Source organism: Hylobates moloch, unplaced genomic scaffold, assembly GCF_009828535.3.
Source record: "Hylobates moloch isolate HMO894 unplaced genomic scaffold, HMol_V3 SCAFFOLD_12, whole genome shotgun sequence".
NCBI lineage: Eukaryota > Metazoa > Chordata > Mammalia > Primates > Hylobatidae > Hylobates > Hylobates moloch.
In genome coordinates, this window is record NW_026652287.1 from 63,470,860 (window position 1) to 63,494,319 (window position 23,460).

The 23,460-nt window shown below is 48.8% G+C and overlaps 1 protein-coding gene across 6 annotated transcripts; it reads left to right on the top strand.

The window, feature by feature from the left end:
- The first annotated feature begins 52 nt into the window (after nucleotides 1-52).
- Nucleotides 53-15,517, top strand: FXYD5 (FXYD domain containing ion transport regulator 5). Of its 6 annotated transcripts, none has more exons than XM_032170467.3 (9): nucleotides 204-474; nucleotides 1,153-1,213; nucleotides 3,037-3,117; nucleotides 3,961-4,014; nucleotides 6,333-6,425; nucleotides 9,785-9,874; nucleotides 11,775-11,804; nucleotides 11,884-11,958; nucleotides 15,202-15,517. In XM_032170467.3, the coding sequence occupies exons 1-9, from the start codon at nucleotides 289-291 to the stop codon at nucleotides 15,249-15,251; spliced, it is 720 nt and encodes a 239-aa protein (XP_032026358.1). In that variant the 5' UTR covers nucleotides 204-288; the 3' UTR covers nucleotides 15,252-15,517. The 6 variants fall into 6 exon arrangements, with proteins under 6 accessions (XP_032026357.1, XP_032026359.1, XP_032026361.1 ...); XM_032170469.3 differs by having other exon boundaries at nucleotides 206-414; XM_032170471.2 differs by lacking the exon at nucleotides 15,202-15,517 and adding an exon at nucleotides 876-964 and having other exon boundaries at nucleotides 348-414; nucleotides 11,884-12,071.
- Nucleotides 15,518-23,460: the final 7,943 nt, after the last annotated feature.

Genomic DNA, 23,460 nt, shown 5'->3' on the forward strand with positions numbered 1-23,460 from the left:
CCCTCTTCCTTCTCCTCCCCCAGTGCCCCGAGTTGCCCCCCTTCAATCCCTTCTCCTTCCTCAACACCTCCGGATTTGTCCTTTCCCTTCCTCCAGCGACCCCAGAATAGACCCCTCCCCTTTCTCCCCCTGCTCTCTCTGAGGCGCCCACTCACCCTAGACCTGCCTGCCCCATCCCCGTCCCCACCCTCCCCCACCACTATGCCCTCACCCCTGCCCCCCGTCGCCCTCAGCGTTTCCCCCTCCTGCTCCCACCCCGGGCTCTGAAGCCAGGAAACCCAAGAGGAAATGACTGAGCCCGTCTGGGTCCCCGCCCGCTCGCGCTCCCCTGGCCACACCCTCCGCCTGGACGCAGCAGCCACCGCCGCGTCCCTCTCCCCACGAGGCTGCCGGCTTAGGACCCCCAGCTCCGACGTAAGTCCCTCTCGCGCGCCACCTCCATCCGCTGCCCCTCTGCCCACGGGCCGGGCTCAGGTGGGTAGGGGTTTGACTCCTATCGCTCCTCTCCGCCCCCCATTCGCCCACATCTCTCTGCCTCCTCTCCTGGGCTACAGTGGGCCGCTCTGCCTCGCTCCCGCACCCCTGCCTCAGTCTCCCCAGATCTCTGCCACCACCCTCGGACCAGTGCCTCTCAGATCTCCCCAGCGCGCCATCCCTACAAGGCGGCCCCTGACACCAACTCACTTTTTCCTCTGAGCGCAGGAGGCGTTACTCACTCTTCCTCCTTCCCCTCCTCGCCGACTCCTGGGCTCTGGGCCCCTGGGGGAGGGAAGAGGCCTCCTATCTACTCCTCTGCCCCAGTCCCCTCCTTGCGTCAGTCCCAGTGAGGGATAAGCGCCTGGCGGAAGGCGTAGGGAGGTGTTTCTCTGCTTCAGGAGTGCCCGCCAGCCCTTGCAGCTGCTGGGAGACCCATTTATCTCATGCTTCTTGTTTTCTTTGGGGACCTGCAGGGGAAGGAAGCAGGGTAACGTTTTGGTATCCCCACCTAAGACCCTCCTCTTTCCCCTGAGGCCAGCCGTCAGCCCTGGCAGGGGGTCCTGGAAGCCAGAGGTGTTTGCCCAGGGCAGGGAAGGGGCTGCAGGATCCCCAGGGGCTGCCGGAGGTCGGCCTCACTGACGTCATGGCTGACCCCAGCATCGCCTGGTCCCACAGATGTCGCCCTCTGGTCGCCTGTGTCTTCTCACCATCTTTGGCCTGATTCTCCCCACCAGAGGTAAGACCCATCTCTGGCCTCCACCCTGCCCCAGAGCCCCCAGCCAGGTCAGCCCCACGTGTGCTGCGGGGTGGGTGGCTGGCCCGGGTGAACGTTGTCCCGCCCTGTCACCCTCCCACTGAACCGGCACCAGGAAGTGGAGATCCCTATGGCGGGGCGACGTTACACCCTCTTTGGACACCTCAGACCCGGGTGGCTGCTTCCAGTGAGTCTGGCCAGGGCCTGTCCCGCTGAGCAACCTCCAATTTCACCTCCAAGAAGAACTCACTGAGTTTGATTTGGCAGGGAGATTGGTGTCGGTTTTCTACTCAGCAGCCAGGAAACCTAGGCTCCCAGAAAAGAGGATCACTGGGTCCCCGGGCATTACACAGTTAGGCAAAGCTGTTGAGCTGGGGTTAGTCCAAAGAGTTGGCGACATCTCAGCCTTGCCTGGAAAGTGTCTCCTGAAAGACGGGAACCGCGGGGGGGCATTGAGCATCCTTTCTGCTGGCAGGTGTGATGTGTGTTAGCTCAGTTAGGCTTTGCCTCTGACAGTCAGTCACACCTGTTGTCATGCCCATTTTACTGATGAGGAAACTGAGGCTCAGTGAAGGGAAGTGCCCTGTGTCAGAGGAGAGTGGGTGGAGGAGCTGGGAAAACAACTGTCCTGCCTGCCCCCAGAACGCAGAGTGCATGTCCCACTGAAGGCGCCCTCATTTCTCCTTCATAAAATGATTTTCATATACTCATTCAGTCATTTGACAAATATTTATTGAGCACCTACTATGTGCTAGATATTCTGTGCACTGGGGAAACAGCAGTGAATAAAACAAGAGGTCACACTCTAGTGGAGAGAGACAAGTTAGTAAATTACATCGTGTGCTAGGAGGTGATACGTGCTTGCAGAAAAGTAGAGGTAATGAGGATTGTTTAAACTGGGTGGTCAGGGAGGGCCTCACTGAGGAGGTGACATTTGGACCAACAAACACTTAGAGGAAATGAGGGAATGAGCTTTGCAGGTATCTGGGGGCTGAGTGTTGTCTGGTGTGTTTTAAGAATAGCAGGCAGGTGGGGTGGCTGGGTTGGGACGAGAAGGGGCAGAGTGGGATGACGAGAGAACAGAGAAGTGATGGGACCAGATGGAGAAGGACTTATGGGCCACATGAGGGCTTTGCCTTTATGTGGAGTGAAGTGCAGCCAGGGCAGGGCTCTGAACCAGGCGGGCCCCGACCTGACTCAGGTGGTCCCAGGCTCCCTCTGGCTGCAGTTTGGAACAGACTGTGGGGGCGGGGACAGGAGCAGGGAGCCCAAGGAGGAGGCTGCTGGGATGTCCAGGCTGGAGGGTACGGAGGCAGGACCAGGGTGGGGGCAGTGGGGTTTTCCAGCACTGACCACATGGTAAGCCGTGTGGGAGACCCTTTCCCTGCTCTGTGTCATTTCACCCTAGCTACAGCCCTGTGAAGTAGATTCAATTATTTTCCCTGCTTTGCAGATGAAGCAACTGAGGCTCAGAGAAAGGACTTCACTTGTTCCAGGTCACACAGCAAGAAAGTTGTTGGGGGCAAGATTTGAAACCAGGGCCCAGGCTGACCCTAGCACCTGGGCTCACTAGACTAAACTGACTTTCCCATCCCACAGGGATGAGCGGGGAGGGGGCCTAGAAGAAGGGTTCCCAGGCATTGGCATAGCCGAAAACACTTTCAGAATTATGGATTGATACAGCCAAAGCTGAGTGATTCCACCAGCAGACAGGACCCCTAAGGTTTCACCAGGGAGGGGAGGGCGGGGGTGGTGAGAGCAGGGGGACCAGGCTCCCTCCTGACTTCTCATCCTTGATTCCCCAGGACAGACGTTGAAGGATACCACGTCCAGTTCTTCAGCAGGCTCAACTATCATGGACATTCAGGTCCCGACGCCAGCCCCAGGTGAGGAAAGGGACACATCTATCAAGATCCTGTCATTGCAAATAACAACAGCAACAAAAATCCCAAACTTGGACCAAACAAGGGAATTTATGGATTTATGTAATGAAAAAGTCCAGGTACAGACCTTCAGGCATGGCTTGATCTAGGTGCTCAAATGATGCTATCAGGAACCTCTCTCCACCTCTTGGTTCTGTTTTCTCTGTGTTGGCTTCATTTTCAGGAAGGGTCTCCTCTCATGGGGCCAAGATGATCCCTTGAAGCCTGGGGTTCTCATCCTGTCTGCTAAGAATCCCAGCAAGAGAATTTCCTTTCCCCAGTCCAGCAAATGTCCCAGAACTGAGTTATCTTTGGCCAGGCTCAGGTCGTATCCCTGAGCTGGCCACTGTGGCCACAGGCATAGAAAGCTGATCGGCCAGGCCTGGGTTCCATGTCCAACCTCCACCACGGCTGGTGTCAGCCCCACTGAATAAAGTGGACCAAGAGTCAGGGAAGGATGGTCCCTAAAGGAAGTTCTGGTGGCTTTTATCAGAGCAGGTGAATTTGGGAAGCTGCGTTAAACATGTTTTTTTAGGCAGCACTTTTCAGAGTCTTGAGAAAGCTAATTTGCAGCCAGCGTCTCGAAGAAGTAGCTGTAGTGTGGCAACTGTGGGATGTAAGGTCCCAAAGAAGGGGACATATTGGTAGTACATTTCAGCAGTTAGCAAATGGCTGGATTAATTAAGCCATTTCTATTACATTAAAGTTGAGTTGCTATGGGGATCTCTGGCATCTCCATCCATAGACCTTGTCCACTTCTTTTTCTCTCTCCTTTTCTCTCCCTGACCCCTTGTTTCTGGACTCCAGATGTCTACACAGAACTCCAGCCCACCCCTCCGACCCCAACCTGGCCTGCTGATGGTGAGTAGCACAGGGGCAGGGGGTGGGGACAGGACCAGGACAAACAAAGTTTCCCCTCTTCCTCTGACACTCTAGGTCTTTGGTTGCCCATTTCAGTCCCTACTCCCAGCTCTGAATGCCCTTGTTTACTTTGGGTGGGGCAGCCAGCCAACTCCATTCAATTCTTTAGAAAAACAAAACCAAAACACTTTTGAAATTGTGAAATTAACATGCATATAGAAAAATACAAAACCCATAAATTTACAATATAATGACTTACTCTAAATTGAATCCCTATATAACTACCAACCAGGTCAAGGAGCAGAACTTTGCAAACACCCCCAGAAAGTCTCTGTGTGCCAGTCCCATTTATTTCTTCCTTTCATCTCTTTTTTCTCTGATCCCTTTTTTGAATTTTTTGAACAATTTTTGGACATTTTCTTGGAGTATAATTCAAAAAGTGCTCCCGGCCAGGCACAGTGGCTCACGCCTATAATCCCAGCACTTTGAGAGGCCAAGGTGGATGGATCACTTGAGCTCAGGAGTTCTAGACCAGGCTGGGCAACACAGTGAGACTCCATCTCTACAGGAAAATACAAAAATTAGCCGAGTGAGTTGGCGTGCTCCTGTGGTCCCAGCTACTCAAAAGGCAGAGGTGGGAGAATCACTTGAGCCCAGAGGCAGAGGTTGCAGTGAGCCAAGATCTCGCCACTGCACTCCAGCCTGGGCAACAGAGTGAGACCCTGTCTCAAAAAAAAAAAGTGTTCCCGATTTTTTCAGTCGATGTTTAAAGACACAGTAGTACATAAACACATTCTACCTGGAAAGAATAAAACGATTGTAGGCAAAACTAAACCCCTTTGTCACCTCCTCTCCCCAATCCTCGTTCTCTCCCTCTGTCTCTGAGAGGTCCCCACTGTTAGCACTGGGGTAGGTCCCCAGTGATGCCATATCCCGTGTATATTACCTGGAGAAAATGCACTGACTGTGTGCTGTGTTTGTGTGAGCTTAAGATCATATGATTGCTCTGCAGCTTGCTTTGTTTCTTCGTGCAGTCATATGTTTGGAAGTTCTTCTCACATCACTGCATAAAGACTTGTTTTGTTTTTTCTGCTGCTTGGTATTCCACAAGGCGCCTATGTCACAGCTCATGGAGTCATACACTTCTTGGTGAACATGTTGGCCATTTCCAGCTTTTTCTGTCTACACACAGCGCCACAATGAGCAACCTTGTCCCTTCTTCCTTGAGCAAATGCACTTGGAATATGTACTGACTGTGTGCTGGTTACGGTTCTAAATATTTTGCATATGTTAACTCATTCAACCTTCACGCAAACCCTAAGAGGCAGAAATTACCATTGTCCCCATTTTACAGACAAGGAAACAGAGGCTCTGAGTAACTGGTTCGAGGTCTCACAGCAAGTGAGGGACGCAGCTGGAATCGAAGTCCAGGAATCTGGCACCAGAGCCTGTGCTTTTATCCAAAACAGTACAGGGCAAAGGACATGAATGCTTAATGTTTTAAAATTTGCCCTCCTGCCGCCCAGGCACGGTGGCTCATGCCTGTCATCCCAGCACTTTTGGAGGCTGAGGTGGGTGGATCGCTTGAGCCCAGGAATTTGACACTAGCCTGGGCAACACAGCAAAACCTATTCTCTACGAAAAGTACAAAATGATTAGCTGGGCATGGTGGCATGTGCCTGTAGTCCCAGCTACCTGGGAGGCTAAGGCGGGAGAATCACTTGAGCCCAGGAGTTCAAGGCTGCAGTGAGCTATGATTGCACCACTGCACTCCAGCTCAGGCGATAAGAGTGAGACCCTGTCTCAAAAATAAATAAAAATAAATAAAAGTAAAAATAAAAATTGCCCTCCCAAGTGGCTGTACCCATTTCCTAACCCACCAGCAGTGTGCAGGAGTGTCCCCCTTCCCAACCCTACAGTGACACTTGGTATATTGACATTTTCAGGTTTTGCTAGCCTCTTAGGTTTTTTCTGCGATGGAATTTTGCTCTTGTTGCCCAGGCTGCTGTGCAATGGCGCAATCTTGGCTCACCACAACCTCCGCCTCCCGGGTTCAAGCGATTCTCCTCCCTCCGCCTCCCAAGTAGCTGCGATTAGAGGCATGAGCCACCACGCCCAGCTAATTTTGTATTTTTAGTAGAGACAGGGTTTCTCCATGTTCGTCAGGCTGGTCTCGAACTCCTGACCTAAGGTAATCTGCCCGCCTCGGCCTCCCAAAGTGCTGGGAATACAGACATGAGCCACTGCGCCCGGCCCCAATTCTCTTTCCCCAATGACTCTTTCTTATCCTTCCCTCCTTGCTCTCCTGACCTGAATAGAAACACCACAACCCCAGACCCAGACCCAGCGACCAGCAGGAACGGATGGGCCTCTAGTGACAGATCCAGAGACACACAAGAGCACCAAAGCAGGTATAGCATGGGACTGAGAGCAGCAGCCTACGATTTTTGTTTAATTCTCTATCTAGGTCAACATTTCCCTCAGTACGTTTCTCAGTGCCCCTGTTTGGGGAATTGTTAATACATTTAAAAAAATGTTTTTGGTTTGTGGTCAAAGTTATTTGGGGAACCCTCAGTTAAAGTTAACCATGTTTCTTTATGGCAGGACTTCTGAGAGTCTTGATTAAGCTAATTTTCAGCAAAGGATCCCCAAGGGGCAGCGTGCAGTATGCAGTGTTTCCCTAACTGATAGACTTCGGAACTTTCTTTCTGTCAGTTCCCCTCGGAGGGCTGGGGCTATAAAATGTGTCTGTGGATATTTCTTTTTTGTACATCTTCTTAATGTTAGAGCAGGAGCTTTTCAGTTGCAAAACACAGAAAATTCACCTTAAACACACACACACACACACACACAAGAATGATTGGCTATATAAGTTCTGGAAAGTCCAGACGTAGCCAACTTCAGGGATAGCTGGATCAAGGTGAGTAAGCACTGTCATGAGTGCTTTGTTCCCTCTCTTGGTTCTGTTATCTTCATTCTCGACTAACTTCTCCCCTCTTGATGGCAGAGATGGTCCCATAGTTCCAACTTTAGGTATAACATGGTGGCTAGAGCACAAAATCTTTCCCATTATTTCTAGCCTGAGGCCTACAATTGACTCTCATTGGTCCAGCTGGAGTCACATGCTCATGTATGAACCAATGAGAGCCTGAGAAATGAGCTGCTCTCATTGGTCAGGACTGAGTCTTGTGCCCCACCCTGGGGCTAGAGAAGAGGCTCAGCCAGCCATGCCTGAACCACATAGACCAAGAGTCAGGGAAGGGGGGTTTTCCTCTGGACAAGTGAGTTAGTATTACCAGAAGGTGTGGGAAAGGAGACTGAGCTGAGATAAGGCAACAGATCGCCTCTAATGCCTGTGTGATGATTCTTATTTGAGGGGCAGCCCCACACTGGAAAGTGTTGTAGCATAGGCCACTCCCAGAGAGACATGTACAGTTGTGCAGACTGGGCACTGAACAAGAGCACCACCTCTCAGGCCATGCCATTCCCTTTGTTGGTCTTTATAATTGTTCCAGTTTTCTAGTGATAGCAGTAAGGCATCTCATTCTTACAGAATCTGTCTATTAAAACAATCCTACAACAGATGGAAATAAAGTGCCTTACAGAAGGGAACTTTTCTAGTTTGTACAAAAGTGCACCTATAGGGGGTGGGGGATAGCAGCTGTGTCCACACTTATCAACTGATAAAGCATTCACACATCTCTGCATTAATTTACTGAATCTTTGCTGACCTGAGTTGCTCTATGTATTGGTCCATGTTCCTGGATATATGTGACAGAAATTCATCAAGGACAAATGGCTGTCACTGCTGAGCCTCTGGCTTGCCTAGATGCTGGGCACAAAAGCCCCCAGGCCTCTCTTCCTCCTCTATCTTTGCTTCTCTTCCACCTAGGAAGGAAATGGCTCATGTTATTTGAGCCTCCTAGCTCAAAGCTTCCAGGCTTCACCTAGGGTTTTAATCTGCTCAGGTTACCATAACAAAATACCACAGACTGGATGGCTTAAACAATAGGAATTCATTTCTCCCGGTTCTGGAGATGGGAAGTCCAAGATCAAGGTGCCAGCAGGGTTGGTGTCTGATGAGGGCTCCCCTTGGGTCACAGACAGCCATTCTCTTGCTCTGTCTTCACCATGTCCTCTCCATGTGTGGATGGGCTTGTGAGCTTGAAAGCAAGCTCTCTGGTATCTTCTTATAAGGGCACTAATCCCATCATGAGGGCCCCACCCTCATGATCCTATCCTACCCTAATTACCTCCCAAAGGCCCTCGCTCCAAATACCATCACATATGGAATTTGGTGGGGTGGATAGAATTCAGTCTATAGTACCTAGCTGTCACTCAATATCCCTACTTGGGATTTCAAAGGTGTCAGGGAAGGACCAGACTGGGGTCACATGCTTCCTTTTGTAGCCTGGGTTATAACTGGGGAAGGGAGGGCAATGTCCTCCCACAAAGAAAGGGGGAGCTGTTCCAGAAGGAAGAAGGAGAGCTGAGCAGACAATAACAGCAAGGGCTGACTTTTGCTGAGAGCTTATTCATGCTGGGCACTGTGCTAAGCTTTTGTGTATTCAGTCATTCGATGCTTGTAATCATCCTGTGTGGTGGGAACTGTCATTACTCCCATTTTACAGGAAAGGGAACTGAGGCCCAGAGAGGTTACTCAGCTTGCCTTAGGCAATACAGCCAAGAGTGGCAGAACCGGAATTTGAGTCCAGACTGTCTCGCCCCAGGGTGCATGAGCATCACACACCAGTATGGCTGTCTTTGCATTCCTGTGGTCTCTGCCGTCGATATGGCTTATACCTTCCTCTGGGCAATGCATTCCCTGAATATCTTGTAGTCCTTGGCTGCCAGTTCCTATTTAGGGTGTGGGGCACTGAGATAGTTCCAGGGAACTTGGGTTTCATGAGGGAGCTTCTGTGCCTGCTGGCTTCTTGTTGAGGCCTCAGATGTGGTGTGGGGGCACTTCTCAGTGCTTGGGGGAGGCCTTTTCTTTGGAGGTACTGATTTTCTTTTTTTTTCAAGAGAAGAACCCTTTGGCATTTTCGGTCTGGGGGCAGAGGTGATATTCAGAATAGTTTTGTTGTTGTTGTTGTTGCTGTTGTTGTTGTTGTTGAGACGGAGTCTTGCTCTGTTGCCCAGACTGGAGTGCAGTGGCGAAATCTTGGCTCACTGCAATCTGCACTTCCCGAGTTCAGGCAATTCTCCTGCCTCAGCCTCCTGAGTACCTGGGATTACAGGTGTGTGCCACCAGGCCCAGCTAATTTTTGTATTTTTAGTAGAGGCGGGGTTTCACCATGTTGGCCAGGCTGGTCTTGAACTCTTGGCTTCAGGTGATCTGCCCGCCTCAGTCTCCCAAAGTGCTGGGGTTACAGACATGAGCCACTGCACTCGGCCAATATTCAGAATGTTTTACAAGTATCTCCAGACTATGTAGCTGGGTCAGAGTCCTTGGCAGGTGTTGTCCTTTAGTTCCTTTATCTCCTGGATTATAGTGTGGGCCAGAAGGTCCTAGGAGAGGGGTCTGGAATCCCTTGGGGATTGAGGCAGATCAGATAGTCGTAACTGGAGGTACATGCTTATTTCAGCATTTCAATGCCTGCCATTACTTATTGCCTCTAGGTGTGGAGTAGAGGGGATGCCTGACCCTGCACACCAGCTGTGTAGATGTGGGAGAGGGCTTTCTTCCAGATGCAGACTCTCAGTAATATCCCTTGTTTCTGCCTCCATGGCTCACTCCTGCCCTCCACTGATCTGGCCACTCTCTCAGCTCATCCCACTGATGACACCACGACGCTCTCTGAGAGACCGTCCGCAAGCACAGATGTCCAGACAGACCCCCAGACCCTCAAGCCATCTGGTCAGTAACTGCCTCCCCAGACTGGAAGCAGGCTATTTTCTGTTCATTGTGTATTTCCAGCACCTGGAATACAGCCCAGCACAGAATAGTTCTCAGTAAAGACGTGATGGGAAACTAAATGACTTCAAGCCTGGCAGAGGGTGGGCACATGATAAATGTCTGAATAGATAAATGAATGCATAAATTATTGCTGCATACAAACCACCTAAAAACTCAGTGGCTTACAAGGATAACCATTTATTTAGCTCTCATTTCTGCAATTTGGAAATCTAGGGTGTGCTCAGCTGGCTGGTTCTTCTGGTTTCAGCTGGACTTATGCATCTGAGGTCAGTTGTGGGTCAGCAGGGAGCTCTGTTTCTAGGGGCAATTTGATTCTTTCTCTGGTGATCTTATCCTCCACTTCCTGCCCAGTCAGCCCCCCAGTGAATGAATGGAAATGATATGCCCATGGGTCACATAGAGAGCCCATTCATCCATTCATTCAACAAATATTCATTGAGTACCTCTGTGTGCTAGGCTAGGTTCTAGGGGACAGAGATAGAGTGGTGAACAAGCCAGAAAAAATCTCTGCCCTCATGGAACTACTATTCTAGTGGTAAGAGAAACACAATAAGAAATAATCATAATAATTATGTATCACTTGATTCCAACTTGCTATCAAGAAAAATAAAGTAGGGTTAGAGAGTGACTGGGGAGTACAGGTTGAGTATTCCTTATCCAAAATGCTTTGGACTAGGAGTCTTTCAGATTTCAGATTTTAGAATATTTGCATTTTACTTACCAGTTCAGCATTCCTGACCCAAAAATCTGAAGTCCAAAATGTTCCAATGGGCATTTCCTTTCGGTGTCATGTCAGACTGTTACCAGAAAGGGGTCCCGATCCAGACCCCAAGAGAAGGCTTTTGGATCTTGCACAAAGAAAGAATTCAGAGTAGTCCATAGAGTTTATTAAGAAAGTAAAGGAATAAAGAATGGCTACTCCATAGGCAGAGCAGCCGCAAAGGCTGCTGGTTGCCTATTTTTATGGTTGTTTCTTGATTATATACTAAACAAAAGGTGGATTATTCATGAGTTTTCTGGGAAAAGGGTGGGCAATTCCTGGAACTGAAGGTTCCTCCCCTTTTTATACTGTATAGGATAACTTCCTGACATTGCCATGGCATTTGTAAACTGTCATGGTGCTGGTAGGAGTGCCTTTTAGCATGCTAATGTATTATAACTAATGTATAATGAGCTGTGAGAATGACCAGAGGTCACTGTCATTGCCATCTTGGTTTTGGTGGGTTTTAACTGGCTTCTTTACTGCAACCTGTTTTATCAGCAAGGCCTTTATGACCTGTATCTCGTGCCGACCTCCTATCTCATCCTGTGACTAACAATGTCTAACCTCTGGGGAATGCAGCCCAGTAGGTCTCAGCCTTATTTTACCCTATTTGAGATGGAGTTGCTCTGGTTCAAACACCTCTGACATGACATCAAAAAGTGTCAGATTTGGGAACATTTTGGATCTTGGATTTGGGGATTAGGGATAGTCAACCTGTATTTCATATACAAAACGAGGGAGGGCCCCACTGGGAAGGGAGTGAAGGAGGGAGCCATGCAGATGTCTAGGGAAAGTGTGTTCCAGGCAGAGGAAACAGCCAGTGCAAAGGCCCTGAGGTGAGAAGTTGTCTGCATGTTCAACAGCAGGGAGGCCGGTAGGGCTGGAATGCAGGGAGTGAGGGGGATGGGAAGGAAATGAGATTAGAGGAATAATGGGAGCCAGATTGTGTGCCATGTTTGAGGATTTTGGGTTTTGTTCTAAGGGTACCTAGGTGTCCCCCTTCCTGACTTTGCCATTCACGTATTCACTTCACAAACCTTTGCTGAACCCTGACTTGCTCTTTGTCTGCCTCTCCAGGTTTTCATGAGGATGACCCCTTCTTCTATGGTAAGTTATCCACAGGAAGATGTGGGGGAAGGAAAGGTGAGGTCCCTCTGACTCTACCCCTTCATTTTTCTCTCTGCAGATGAACAGACCCTCCGGAAACGGGGGCTGTTGGTCGCAGCTGTGCTGTTCATCACAGGCATCATCATCCTCACCAGTGAGAACTGGGGTTGGGTGGGAAGGGCACCAAGACCGGGAGGGGGACTTATGGCTGAGGGCTGGGTTCTCAAAGGTCCCTGGGCAATTTTGTTTTAAATGTATCTATTAGCTGCATATCCATACAAACCACCACAGAATTCAGTGGTTTAAAATAATGACCGTTTATTGAGCTCTCAAGACCACAGTTTGGAAACATAGGCTGGGCTCAGCTGGGTGATTCTTCTGGTCTCAACTGGATTTACTCTTGCATCTGAGTTCAGTTGTGGGTCAGCAGGAAACTCTGTTTCTGGGGCGCCTTGGCTCTTTGCCTCATCATCTTATCCTTCACTAAGCTAGCCTGGGCCTGTTTGCATGGTGGTGGCAGGGATCTAAGATAGAGTGAATGCATGCAGGCTCAGAACTGGCCATTATCACTTCTGCCTCATTCCATAGGTCAAAGCAAGTCACAAGGCTGGGCTTCATTCAAGGAAATAGACTCCACCTCTTGATGGGAAGACAGGCAAAGTCACATGGCAAAGGACATGGATACTGACAGGGAAGGGTAGAGACTAAGGGCCATTTGGCAGTCAGCATACCACCCCAGCAGTCACAAGCCCACTGCACCCAGGCCTGGCAGGGAACAAGGGCTGAAAAAGACTGTGTCAGGAGGAGATAACTGAGGATTAAATGCCTCATGGAACAACCCCACCCACTCAATCCAGCAAGAATAGAGGCTTGGAGCAGCCAGAGTAACTACTCTTTTAAGAGCTTAATGTTTCTGTAAAATCTTTTGGTACTCAAATGTTGACAGCTGTGTTGATCAGGGTCCTGGCAGGTGGCAGAAGGACCTGCAAAGGGTTAACTGGAGAACATTTAATAGAGTGATATCTCCGGAGGTACAGGCAGGGTAATGAGATGGTGCAGTGCCCTAGGACTAGCAAGGATGGGGACCTGTTATCGCCCAGCCTGAGGGACGAGAGGAGGCACTGGCTTTGCAGGAGGCCTGGTGAGAGATGGAACTGGAGGTGGGGCTGCTGGCAGGAGCTGTGGCCTCAGAAAGAGGGTTCCAGCCACTGCCTCACTTGTGACCAAACCAGGAGGGAGCAGGGGTGGTGGAGATCAGATACCTAAACCTCCCTCTCCTCCCACCCTCCTGTCTCCTGCCAATGCTTAACCAGAGGGCAAGGGACCCAGGGCCCAACTCAGGGAGAGGAAGTTGTGGGGAAAGGCAGAATAACAAGCAGAGAAACTAATTTTTAAAAAAGGTTTTTAAAATGTTGTGGGTGAAATAAAACACGAGCTATCAGTTAATCTGTATAACCAATGCCAAGTTTCATTACCTCTCTCGTCCAACTTCCTCATCAAGAAAATGAGCATAGCCACATCTTTTTTTGCCTTAAGGGGAGAGGCAGAATTCTAACAATCATAAGACATGATTCCTGATGTATGCGTGATCCCCACTGAATCTGAGAGTCAAGCACTATTGCCTCGGTCATACAACATGTATGTGTTGATCCTGACTTTGCACCAGGCCCTATTCTCACCCCAGTGGCAAAGTTAAGGCTCAGAGAGTTAAGGAGTTTGCCTAAGGTCACACAGCACATAAGAGTCAGAAAATTCATTTGCTGGCGGGACACGGTGGCTCACTCCTGTAATCCCAGTACTTTGGGAGGCCAAGGTGGGTGGATGGCTTGAGCCCAGGGGTTCAAGACCAGCATGGGCAAAATAGCAAGACCCTGTCTCTACACAAATACTTTTTTTTAATTTAAAAAAAAAAAGGATCAGTGAAGGATTGGACCCAGGTTTGTGGGAGAGCAAAGCCTGAACGTTAGGTCTGGGGCCACGTATTTTTCCAACAGCAAATATTTGTGGGCACCTAGTCTGTGCCAAACCTATGCTGGGTGATGCTGGGGGCATGGTGGTGACAAGCAGCCCTGGTCCCTCTCCTCAGGAGCTCACATCTGGTCGAAGATGATAAGCAAATAAATGCATGAATGAGTGGATACAGAGAAAGATATCTGCCAAATAAAGCAGAGTGACAGGGAAAAGAGGGGTAGGGAGAGAAGCCCTCCCTGGAGTGGTGAAATTGGAACTGATTCCTGATGATGAGATGAATCACCAGATAGAGAGAGCAGCAAGTGCCAAGCCCTGGAAGCAGGAATGAGCTGTGCCCATTGCTATAGCAGCAGAGGAGGCAAAGTAGCCAGGACTGGGTAGGCTGGGGGAGAGGAGAAGAAGACGAGGCCAGAGAGCTGAGGGGCTGGAGGAGGCAAGGGTGGCAGGTGTTTTCTAAAGTACCGTTGGCTTCTAAGTTCCCCCTTCCCTCACCCTGGAGCAGCCACAGATGAGTCTCTGGAACCCATCTGTGTCCTCCTACTTCAAGGCCTTTGCGCTGCTGTTCCCTCTGCCTGTAACACCCTTCCTCCAGGTGTCTCCCTTACCTCCTTCAGACCTTTGCTCAAATGTCACCTCCTTGGCGGGCTGCAGTGGTTCACGTATGTAATCCCAGGACTTTGGGAGGCTGAGGCAGGTGGATCCCTTGAGGCCAGGAGTTCAGGACCAGCTTGGCCAACATGGTGAAACCCCGTCTCTAGTAAAAATACAAAAATTAGCTGGCCTTGGTGGCACGTGCTTGTCATCCCAGCTACTCAGGAGGCTGAGGCGGGAGAATCGCTTGAATCCAGGAGGTGGAGGTTGCGGTGAGCTGAGATTGTGCCACTGCATTCCAGCCTGGGCAACACAGCAAGACTCTGTCTCAAAAAAAAAAAAAAAAAAAAAGTAACTTCCTCATTGAAGCCCCAGTAGCCATCCCTGTGAGGATGAGCCCAGCTCCTGGGCCTCCATGCCTCCTTCCTGGCCTTATTTCCCTTCGTAGGACTTAACACCCTCCCACTTAGCACTCGATACATTTGACTTTGTTATTTTTCTCCTTGTTGGTCTTTCCCCACAGAAAGACAACTCTGCCAGGGCAGGGATTTTTTCTTTGTCCTCAACTGTGTTCTTAGTGCCTGAATGAATGAATAAGTGACATACAAAATAATGGGAGTTTCCAAACGGCTCATCTGTGAGCGTGTGTGGGGAGGGCCTCTCGCAGGGCCCCAGCACTGGCTGTTCTCAGTGTGTTTCTCCATCATTTGTTTGTGGAGTTGCCTTTGAGCTTCCCCAGGGGCAGGGTTGATCAACCTGGTTCCCCAGCCCCAGAACACACGATAAGAATCAATATCGCTCTAGCTCATGACTGAACCATTTCCTTCACCCACAGGTGGCAAGTGCAGGCAGCTGTCCCGGTTATGCCGGAATCATTGCAGGTGAGTCCATCAGAAACAGGAGCTGACCACCCGCTGGGCACCCGAAGACCAAGCCCCCTGCCAGCTCACCGTGCCCAGCCTCCTGCATCCCCTCGAAGAGCCTGGCCAGAGAGGGAAGACACAGACGATGAAGCTGGAGCCAGGGCTGCCGGTCCGAGTCTCCTACCTCCCCCAACCCTGCCCGCCCCTGAAGGCTGCCTGGAGCCTTGGGGGCTGTCCCTCAAGTTATCTCCTCTGTTAAGACAAAAAGTAAAGCACTGTGGTCCTTGCCCCTGGATCTCTGATCATTTGGGACAGGGGAGTGGAAAGAGGAGGCAGGGGCTGCCTCAGGGCCCTCAAGGAATAAAGGAAAGGCCGGACGTGGTGGCCCACACCTATAACCCCAGCGCTTTGGAAGGCTGAGGCGGGAGGATCACTTGAGGCTGGTAGTTCAAGACTAGTCTGGGCAACATAGTGAGACCTTGACTCTACAAAAAATAAAAATATTAGCTGGGCATGGTGTTGCGTGCCTAGAGTCCCAGCTACTCAGGAGGCTGAGGCAGGAGAACTGCTTGAGCCCAGGAGATCGAGACTGTAGTGAGCCGTGATTGCGCCACTATATTCCAGCCTGGGTGACAGAGTGAGATCCTGTTTCTAAAAAAGAACAATAAAAAAAGCCAAGGCAGGGAATAAAGTGAGGGAAGCCAGTCTAGTGTGTGGCAGACAGGATGGCGGTGGGTGGGTGCAGGTGACTGTGTGCTGGGTGACTCTGGCCAGAGAGAGACCCAGGGCTGGCTTCTGCCTACAGGCAGTTTGAGAACACTGGCATGGTCCCCATAGGGGAGCAGGTACCTAGTATCAGCTCACCCCTAACATTTTTAAGGGTTTGGAGGTCCCAGATCACAGGGATCCCCTCTCCTTCCTACTTCTAGTCCCTTCCCACACTGGGAGGGGCCTTGCACACATGAGTGTGGATGCCACAGCCTGCACCTCCAAGCTCCATCCACAGCCCCCAATACACAAATGGCCACCCTCTGGGCCACTTCTTGGCTTACGAATGTGTCCACCAAGAAGACCCTGCAGGCCCCAGCATGGGCCTACAGCAATTTGACAGAGGAATTCAGGGGTCCTAGGGATCTAGAACGTGGTCAAGAAGAGCATAGGTGCTGGTGGGCACTTCCTGAAGGCCTTTTTTTTTTTTTTTTTTGAGATGGAGTCTTGCTCTGTCACCCAGGCTGGAGTGCAGTGGCACAATCTCGGCTCACTGCAAGCTCCGCCTCCCGGGTTCACGCCATTCTCCTGCCTCAGCCTCTCCGAATAGCTGGGACTACAGGCGCCCGCCACCATGCCTGGCTAATTTTTTTGTATTTTTAGTAGAGACGGGGTTTCACCGTGGTCTCGATCTCCTGACCTTGTGATCCGCCCGCCTCAGCCTCCCAAAGTGCTGGGATTACAAGCGTGAGCCACCACACCCGACTCCTGAAGGCCCTTGGGCTCGACCAGATTAGGCCAGAGCAGGTCCCCTGAAGTGCAGGACTTAGACCAGAGCTCTACCCAGGCTTAAGGTCGTGCCAAAGTGAAGAGACAAGGTCTTGGTCACAGGGCTTACACAACAATGTTTCACAACTTCAGGTCACAGCCCATTCATGGGTTACTAAATCAGTTTAGTGGGCTCTGAGTAGCATAAGAAAAAAGAGAGAAAGAAAGAATAATTTTTAAAAGACATTAGTACATCACTAATAAATGTAAGATTGTATATATATAATATACATAGCATGTCATATATATCATATGCAATATAATTATATATAATGTATAGAATATGACAACTATAATAACATAATTGTTATTAATGCATCACTATAAATGTTATTACTGCATCACTAATCTCAAATATAAGACTGTATATATATAATATATAGCATGTTATATACATTATATAGGTATACATATATACATTATAATATGTATATTATATACATACAGGGGGATACTAAAATTATTTCATTATTGTACCTACCACCTAAAGCAGAACAGATGTCTAACTGATCAGGAGGGGATGTCATCTAGATATGAGTATACATTTACATATACAATGGATTATGTCTTTTTTTTTCTTTTTTTTTTTTAGATGGACTCTTGCTCTGTCACCCAAGCTGGAGTGCAGTGGAGTGATCTCAGCTCACTGCAACCTCTGCTTCCCAAGTTCAAGCAATTCTCCTGTCTCAGCTTCCCAAGTAGCTGAGATCACAGGTGCCTGCCACCACGCCTGGCTAATTTTTGTATTTTTAGTAGAGATGGGGTTTCACCATGTTGGCCAGGCTGGTCTCCAACTCCTGACTTCAGGTGATCCACCCGCCTCGGCCTCCAATAGTGCTGGAATTACAGGTGTGAGCCACCATGCCCGGCCTGATTATATCTATTAAACTGAATCATTTGAAAATGTCAATATTCAAATGTGTTTGACCTATAAAACTAGCAATGTCATATGGCTCAACCTAACAGTATACATGATAGTGTGATATGAAATGCATTTCGTACTGCAGGTCACTTTTTGAAAACGTTGAGAAGCACTGGGGAGTGGGGGATATAGGTTGTGGCAGGGAAGATAAATTTCTGCTTAGAACAGAAAATGCTGGCAGCTAAGTTTGCCCACTGGCTGGATGGTGGCCACACCAGTGTGTGCAAGATGTTTCTAGTACGATAGTTCTCAAACTTCAATCATCACATATTCCCAACTTCTGACATATTTTCACCCCATCTGTACTATTATTCTCTCTTTTAAAATATCAACTCCCTTTTTAGCTTAAACATATTTATTTTAAAAGCTACAATCATGTATGGAAAATCAGTACTGCTTGTTATAGATAGAAGATAGCTATAAAGATAAATCCAAGGCCAGGCGCAGTGGCTCACGCCTGTAATCTCAGCACTTTGGGAGGGAGGCCGAGGTGGGTGGATTACTTGGGGTCAGGAGTAAGAGACCAGCCTGGCCAAGATGGTGAAACCCCATCTCTACTATATAAAAATACAAAAATTAGCTGGGCGTGGTGTCGCGCACCTGTAGTCCCAGCTACCCAGGAGGCAGATGCTGCAGTTAGGTGAGATTGTGTCACTGCACTCCAGCCTGGGTGGCAGAGTGAGACTCCATCTCAAAAACAAACAAATAAAAAAATAAGAGATATTCAAAGGTGATTTACTTTCTGACCACGTGACTCAATGTGATTTTACCTTGTTTGGGGCCTAAAGCCATGTCGTGTGCTACCACGTCAGTTCAGGAGAATACCTGACAGCTTCCTTGAGCAGAATACAGGCGGTGCTAACTCAAGGGGGGATGAGTGGGATTGGTCCTCTGTGTTCTCCCCCCACTCATTCTATCTTCCATGGGGTAGAGATGAAAACGCTAATACTATGTTTCCCAGATGCGCTCAAAGATGTGGTTTTGGGTGTGGATTCAGCTCTATGAATTAGAGGCCCTCACAGAAGACTTGGAAGACCAAAAGAGACCATCTTTCTGTGCCATTTGCTGTTTGCTGTGAGCTCATCGGATGGTGAAAGTGTTGGGTATTTTTTGGCTGTACCATTCCAGTGTCCAGTCACTAGCCTCATAGGTACTAAAAGGCAGTTATGGTCATAAAAGAATATCTAAATTGTCCAGGCGTGGTGACTCACGCCTGTATTCCCAGTACTTTGGGAGGCTGAGGCAGGCAGATCACCTGAGGTCAGGAGTTCGAGACCGGCCAGGCCTACATGGCAAAACTCCATCTCTACTAAAATACAAAAATTAGCCAGGCGTGGTGTAGTCCCAGCTGCTCAGGAGGCTGAGGCAGGAGAATCACTTGAGCCTGGGAGGCGGAGGTTTCAGTGAGCAGAGATTGTGCCATTGCACTCCAGCCTGGGCAACAGAGAGAGACTCCATTTTGAAAGAAAGAAAGAGAGAGAGAGACAGAAAGTAGAAAGAAAAAGGAAGGAAGGAAGGAAGGGAGGGAGGGAGGGAGGGAAAGGGAAATCTAAATGGCCAATAAGCGCATGAAAAGATGTTCAATATCAACAGTCATCAGTAAAAATAAATGAAAATCACAATGAGATACCACCACACACCCACTAGGATGGCTAAAATTAAAAAGACAGACACTTCCAAGTGGGAAGAGGATGTGGAACAAGTGGAATTTCCATTCGTAGCTGGACCAGAAAGGGATACAATCACTTTAGAAAACTGGCAGTTTCTAGGCCGGGCACGGTGGCTCACACCTGTAATCCCAGCACTTTGGGAGGCTGAAGACCACCTGAGGTCAGGAGATCAAGACCAGCCCAGCCAACATGGTGAAGCCCTGTCTCTACTAAAAATACAAAAATTAGCTGGGTGTGGTGGCGGGCGCTTGTAATCCCAGCTACCTGGGAGGCTGAGGCAGGAGCATCACTTGAATCCAGGAGGCAGCGGTTGCAGTGAGCCGAGATCAAACCACTGTACTCCAGCCTGGGCAACAGAATGAGACTTGGTCTCGAAAAAAAAAAAAAGAAAGAAAAGGAAAGAAAGAAAGAAAGAAAGAAAGAAAGAAAGAAAGAAAGAAAGAAAAGAAAACTGGCAGTTTCTTAAAAAGGTAAATGTGCACTTAACCTATCACCCAGCAATTCAACTCTTAAGTATTTATCCAAGAGAAATCAAACCATTTGTCCACACAAAGACTCACACACAAATGTTTACAGCAATATCTATAATACTAAAAAGACCAGAAACAACCCCAATGTCCAACAGCACAAGTGAGTGGACTACGAACTGTGGAAGGAAGAAAGACTGAGCTACACAACACATGAATGAATCTCAAAAGCATTGTCCTGAGTGAAAGAAACCACATATGAAAGAGCACAGACTGCGTAATTCCATTTATATGAATTTCTGAAATATGCAAAACTGATTAACAGTGATAAAAATCAGAACAGTAGTGGCCTCTACTATGTCAGCAGGAGGTGGGGAGAAACTGCAAAGGGGCATGAAAGAACTTTCTGGAAGGATTGAAATGTTCTGTGCCCTGATGACAGTGGTGCAGATTACATGTCCATATATTGATCAGAATGATCAAATTGTACATTTAAGTTTTGAGGGCTGGGTGCAGTGGCTCATGCCTGTAATCCCAACACTTTGGGAGGCCAAGGCAGGTGGATCACTTGAGGTCTGGAGTTCGAGACCAGCCTGGCCAACATGGTGAAACCCCGTCTCTACTGAAAATACAAAAATTAACCAGGCGTGATGGTGCATGCCTGTAATCCCAGCTCCTCAGGAGGCTGAAGCAGGAGAATCACCTGAACCTGGGAGGCAGAGATTACAGTGAGCCGAGATCGAGCCACTGGACTCCAGCCTGGGTGATGGAGCAAGACCCTCTCTCAAAGGAAAAAAAAAAAAGATTTGTACACTTTACTATGTGTAAGTGACATTTGGATGTGAGCCCCCTCCAAATCTCATATTGAAATGTGATCCCCGATGTTGGAGGGGGGCCTGGAGGGAGGTGATTGGGTCATGGGGGTGGATCCCTCATGAATGGCTTGGTGCCCTCCCCATGGTCATGCGTGAGTTCTTGCCCTTTTAGCTCACGTGACAGCTGGTTGCTTAAAGAGCCTGGCACCTCCCCCTCTCTCTCTCTTAGTCCTGCTCTTGCCATGGGACAGGCCTGCTATCCCTTCACTTCCTGCTGTGAGTAAAAGATTCCTGAGGCCTCTTCACCAAAAGCCAAGCAGATGCTGGTGCTGTGCTTGTACAGCCTGAAGAACCATGAGCCAAAGAATTCTCTTTTCCTTATAAATTACTGTTTCAAGTATTCTTTTATGGTAATGCAAAATGAACTAACACAGCAAGTTATAACTCAATCCAAAACAAGAACATTGAAAACAAAAAGGCAGTTCTGTCCTGGGTGGTGATGATTTTCTGATCCCTGGATCTCAGACAGAGCAGCCAGATGCTGAAGGTGACGTGTACAATGGGGGCTCCTGATTGGGGTGGAGGCAGAAGCTCCTTGGGCAAGTAGTCTGCTCATGTTGTGGAATCATTTGCAGTCTTTGCTTACAGCCCACTCCACTAGCCTTTCCAAAGAGCTTTTCAACCTCTAATTCCTTACACCAAGCCAGACCAATTTTGCTTAAAATCGACAGTCACAAATAATCTCAAACTCTCGTGACTTACAACAAAGGTTTATTTCTCGCTCTCACTACATGTCCCTCACGGTTCAGCTAGGAGCTAGGATGGGACCCAAGATGATGGGGAAGCCTGGGCTGGGCACAGTGGCTCACACCTGTAATCCTAGCACTTTGGGAGGCCGAGGCAGGCAGATCGCTTGAGCTCAGGAGTTCGAGACCAACCTGGCCAATATGGTGAAACCTTGTCTCTACAAAAAATACAAAAATTAGGCCAAGTGCAGTGGCTTACACCTGTAATCCCAGCACTTTGGGAGGCCGAGGCAGGTGGATTACCTGAGGTCAGGAGTTTGAGACCAGCCTGGCCAACATGGTAAAACCCCATCTCTACTAAAAATAGAAAGATTAGCCAGGCATGGTGGTGCATGCCTGTAATCCCAGCTACTCAAGAGGCTGAGGCAGGAGAATCACTTGAACCTGAGAGGGAGGTTGCAGTGAGCCGAGATTGAGCCACTGCACTCCAGCCTGGGTGACAGAGTGACAGAGTGGAACTCCGTCTCAAAAAAGAAATAAATAAATAAAAATAAGCTGGGCATGGTGGCTTGCGCCTGTGGTCCCAGCTACTTGAGGGTGAGGTGGGGGGATTGCTTGAGCCCAAGAGATGGAGGTTGCAGTGAGCTGAGATCTCGCTACTGCACTCCAGAGTGAGACCCTGTCTAAAAGAAAAGAAAAGAAAAGAAATGTTTCTGGTTATCATGGCAGGCAGAAGGCAGAACAAGGAACAAGGTGAGACACACACCAGCTCTTATAGCCTCTGTCGGGAAGGGACACACCTCATTTCTGCTCACATTGTCATTAGCAAAAGCAAATCACATGGATACATTTGAGTTCAACAGGGCAGGAAATTACAATCTTCTTATAGGAAGATATATTAATCCGTTTTCATGCTGCTAATAAAGACATACCCAACACTGGGCAACTTACAAAAGAAAGAACTTTATTGGATTTACAGTTCCAAGTGGCTGGGGAGGCCTCAATCATGGCAGAAGGTGAAAGGCACGTCTCACATGGGACAGACAAGAGAAGAGAGCTTGTGCAGGGAAACTCCCCTTTTTAAAAACCCTCAGACCTCATGAGACTCATTCACCATCACGAGACCAGCAAGAGAAAGACCTGCCCTTATGATTCAACCACCTTCCACTGGGCCCCTCAAACAATATGTGACAATTCAAGATGAGATTTGGGTGGGAGCACAGCCAAACCACATCAGAAGGGAACTGGGTATTGATGGGCAGTAATATTGTTTACTACAAAGGACATTTATTATCTCACACAGCAAGAGTTCTAGAGGCACAAACTGTATTCAGCTTCAGGAGATAGCCAGAAACAACAGTGACTTAAACAGATAATTTATTCCTCTCTCACACAGCAGAACTCTGAAGTATATAGTGCAAGGCTGGGAAAGAGGATCCCTAATATCATAAGGGACCAGACTTGCTGCTCTGCCACCCTAAGCATGTGGCCTGAAGCCTCAAGATCACAAAATAGCTGCAGAAGCCTCAGCCATCATGCCACATTCCAGGAGAAAAATCAAGAGGGGGGAAAAAAGTGTGGGAAAGGAAAGGCACCACTAGGCGATTCAGCTCCTTTTAAACAGACTTCCCAAGATTCCCTCCCAAAGATTTCTACTTCCTTCTGATTGCTACCTCTAATTGCAAAGGACACAGAAATGTGGTCTTTTAGCTGAGTCCATGACATCCCAAATACCATCAAGGAAAATAATTGCCCCCAGGAATTTGTTGATTAGGATGCTGAGAAGGATGGGGAGCTGCCACCAAGTCAGGAGATGGAGCTTCAAGTCATTTTTACTCCAATGTAAAAGGAAAAGATAACTGTTAATACTGGGGGTTGGCCAGGCACAGTGGCTCATGCCTGTAATCTCAACACTTTGGGAGGCCAAGGCAGGTGGATCAACCTGAGGTCAGGAGTTCAAAACCAGCCTGGCCAACAGGGTGAAATCCCATCTCTACTAAAAATACAAAAATTAGCCAGACATGGTGGACACATGCCTGTAATCCCAGCTACTCAGGAGGCTGAGGCAGGAGAAT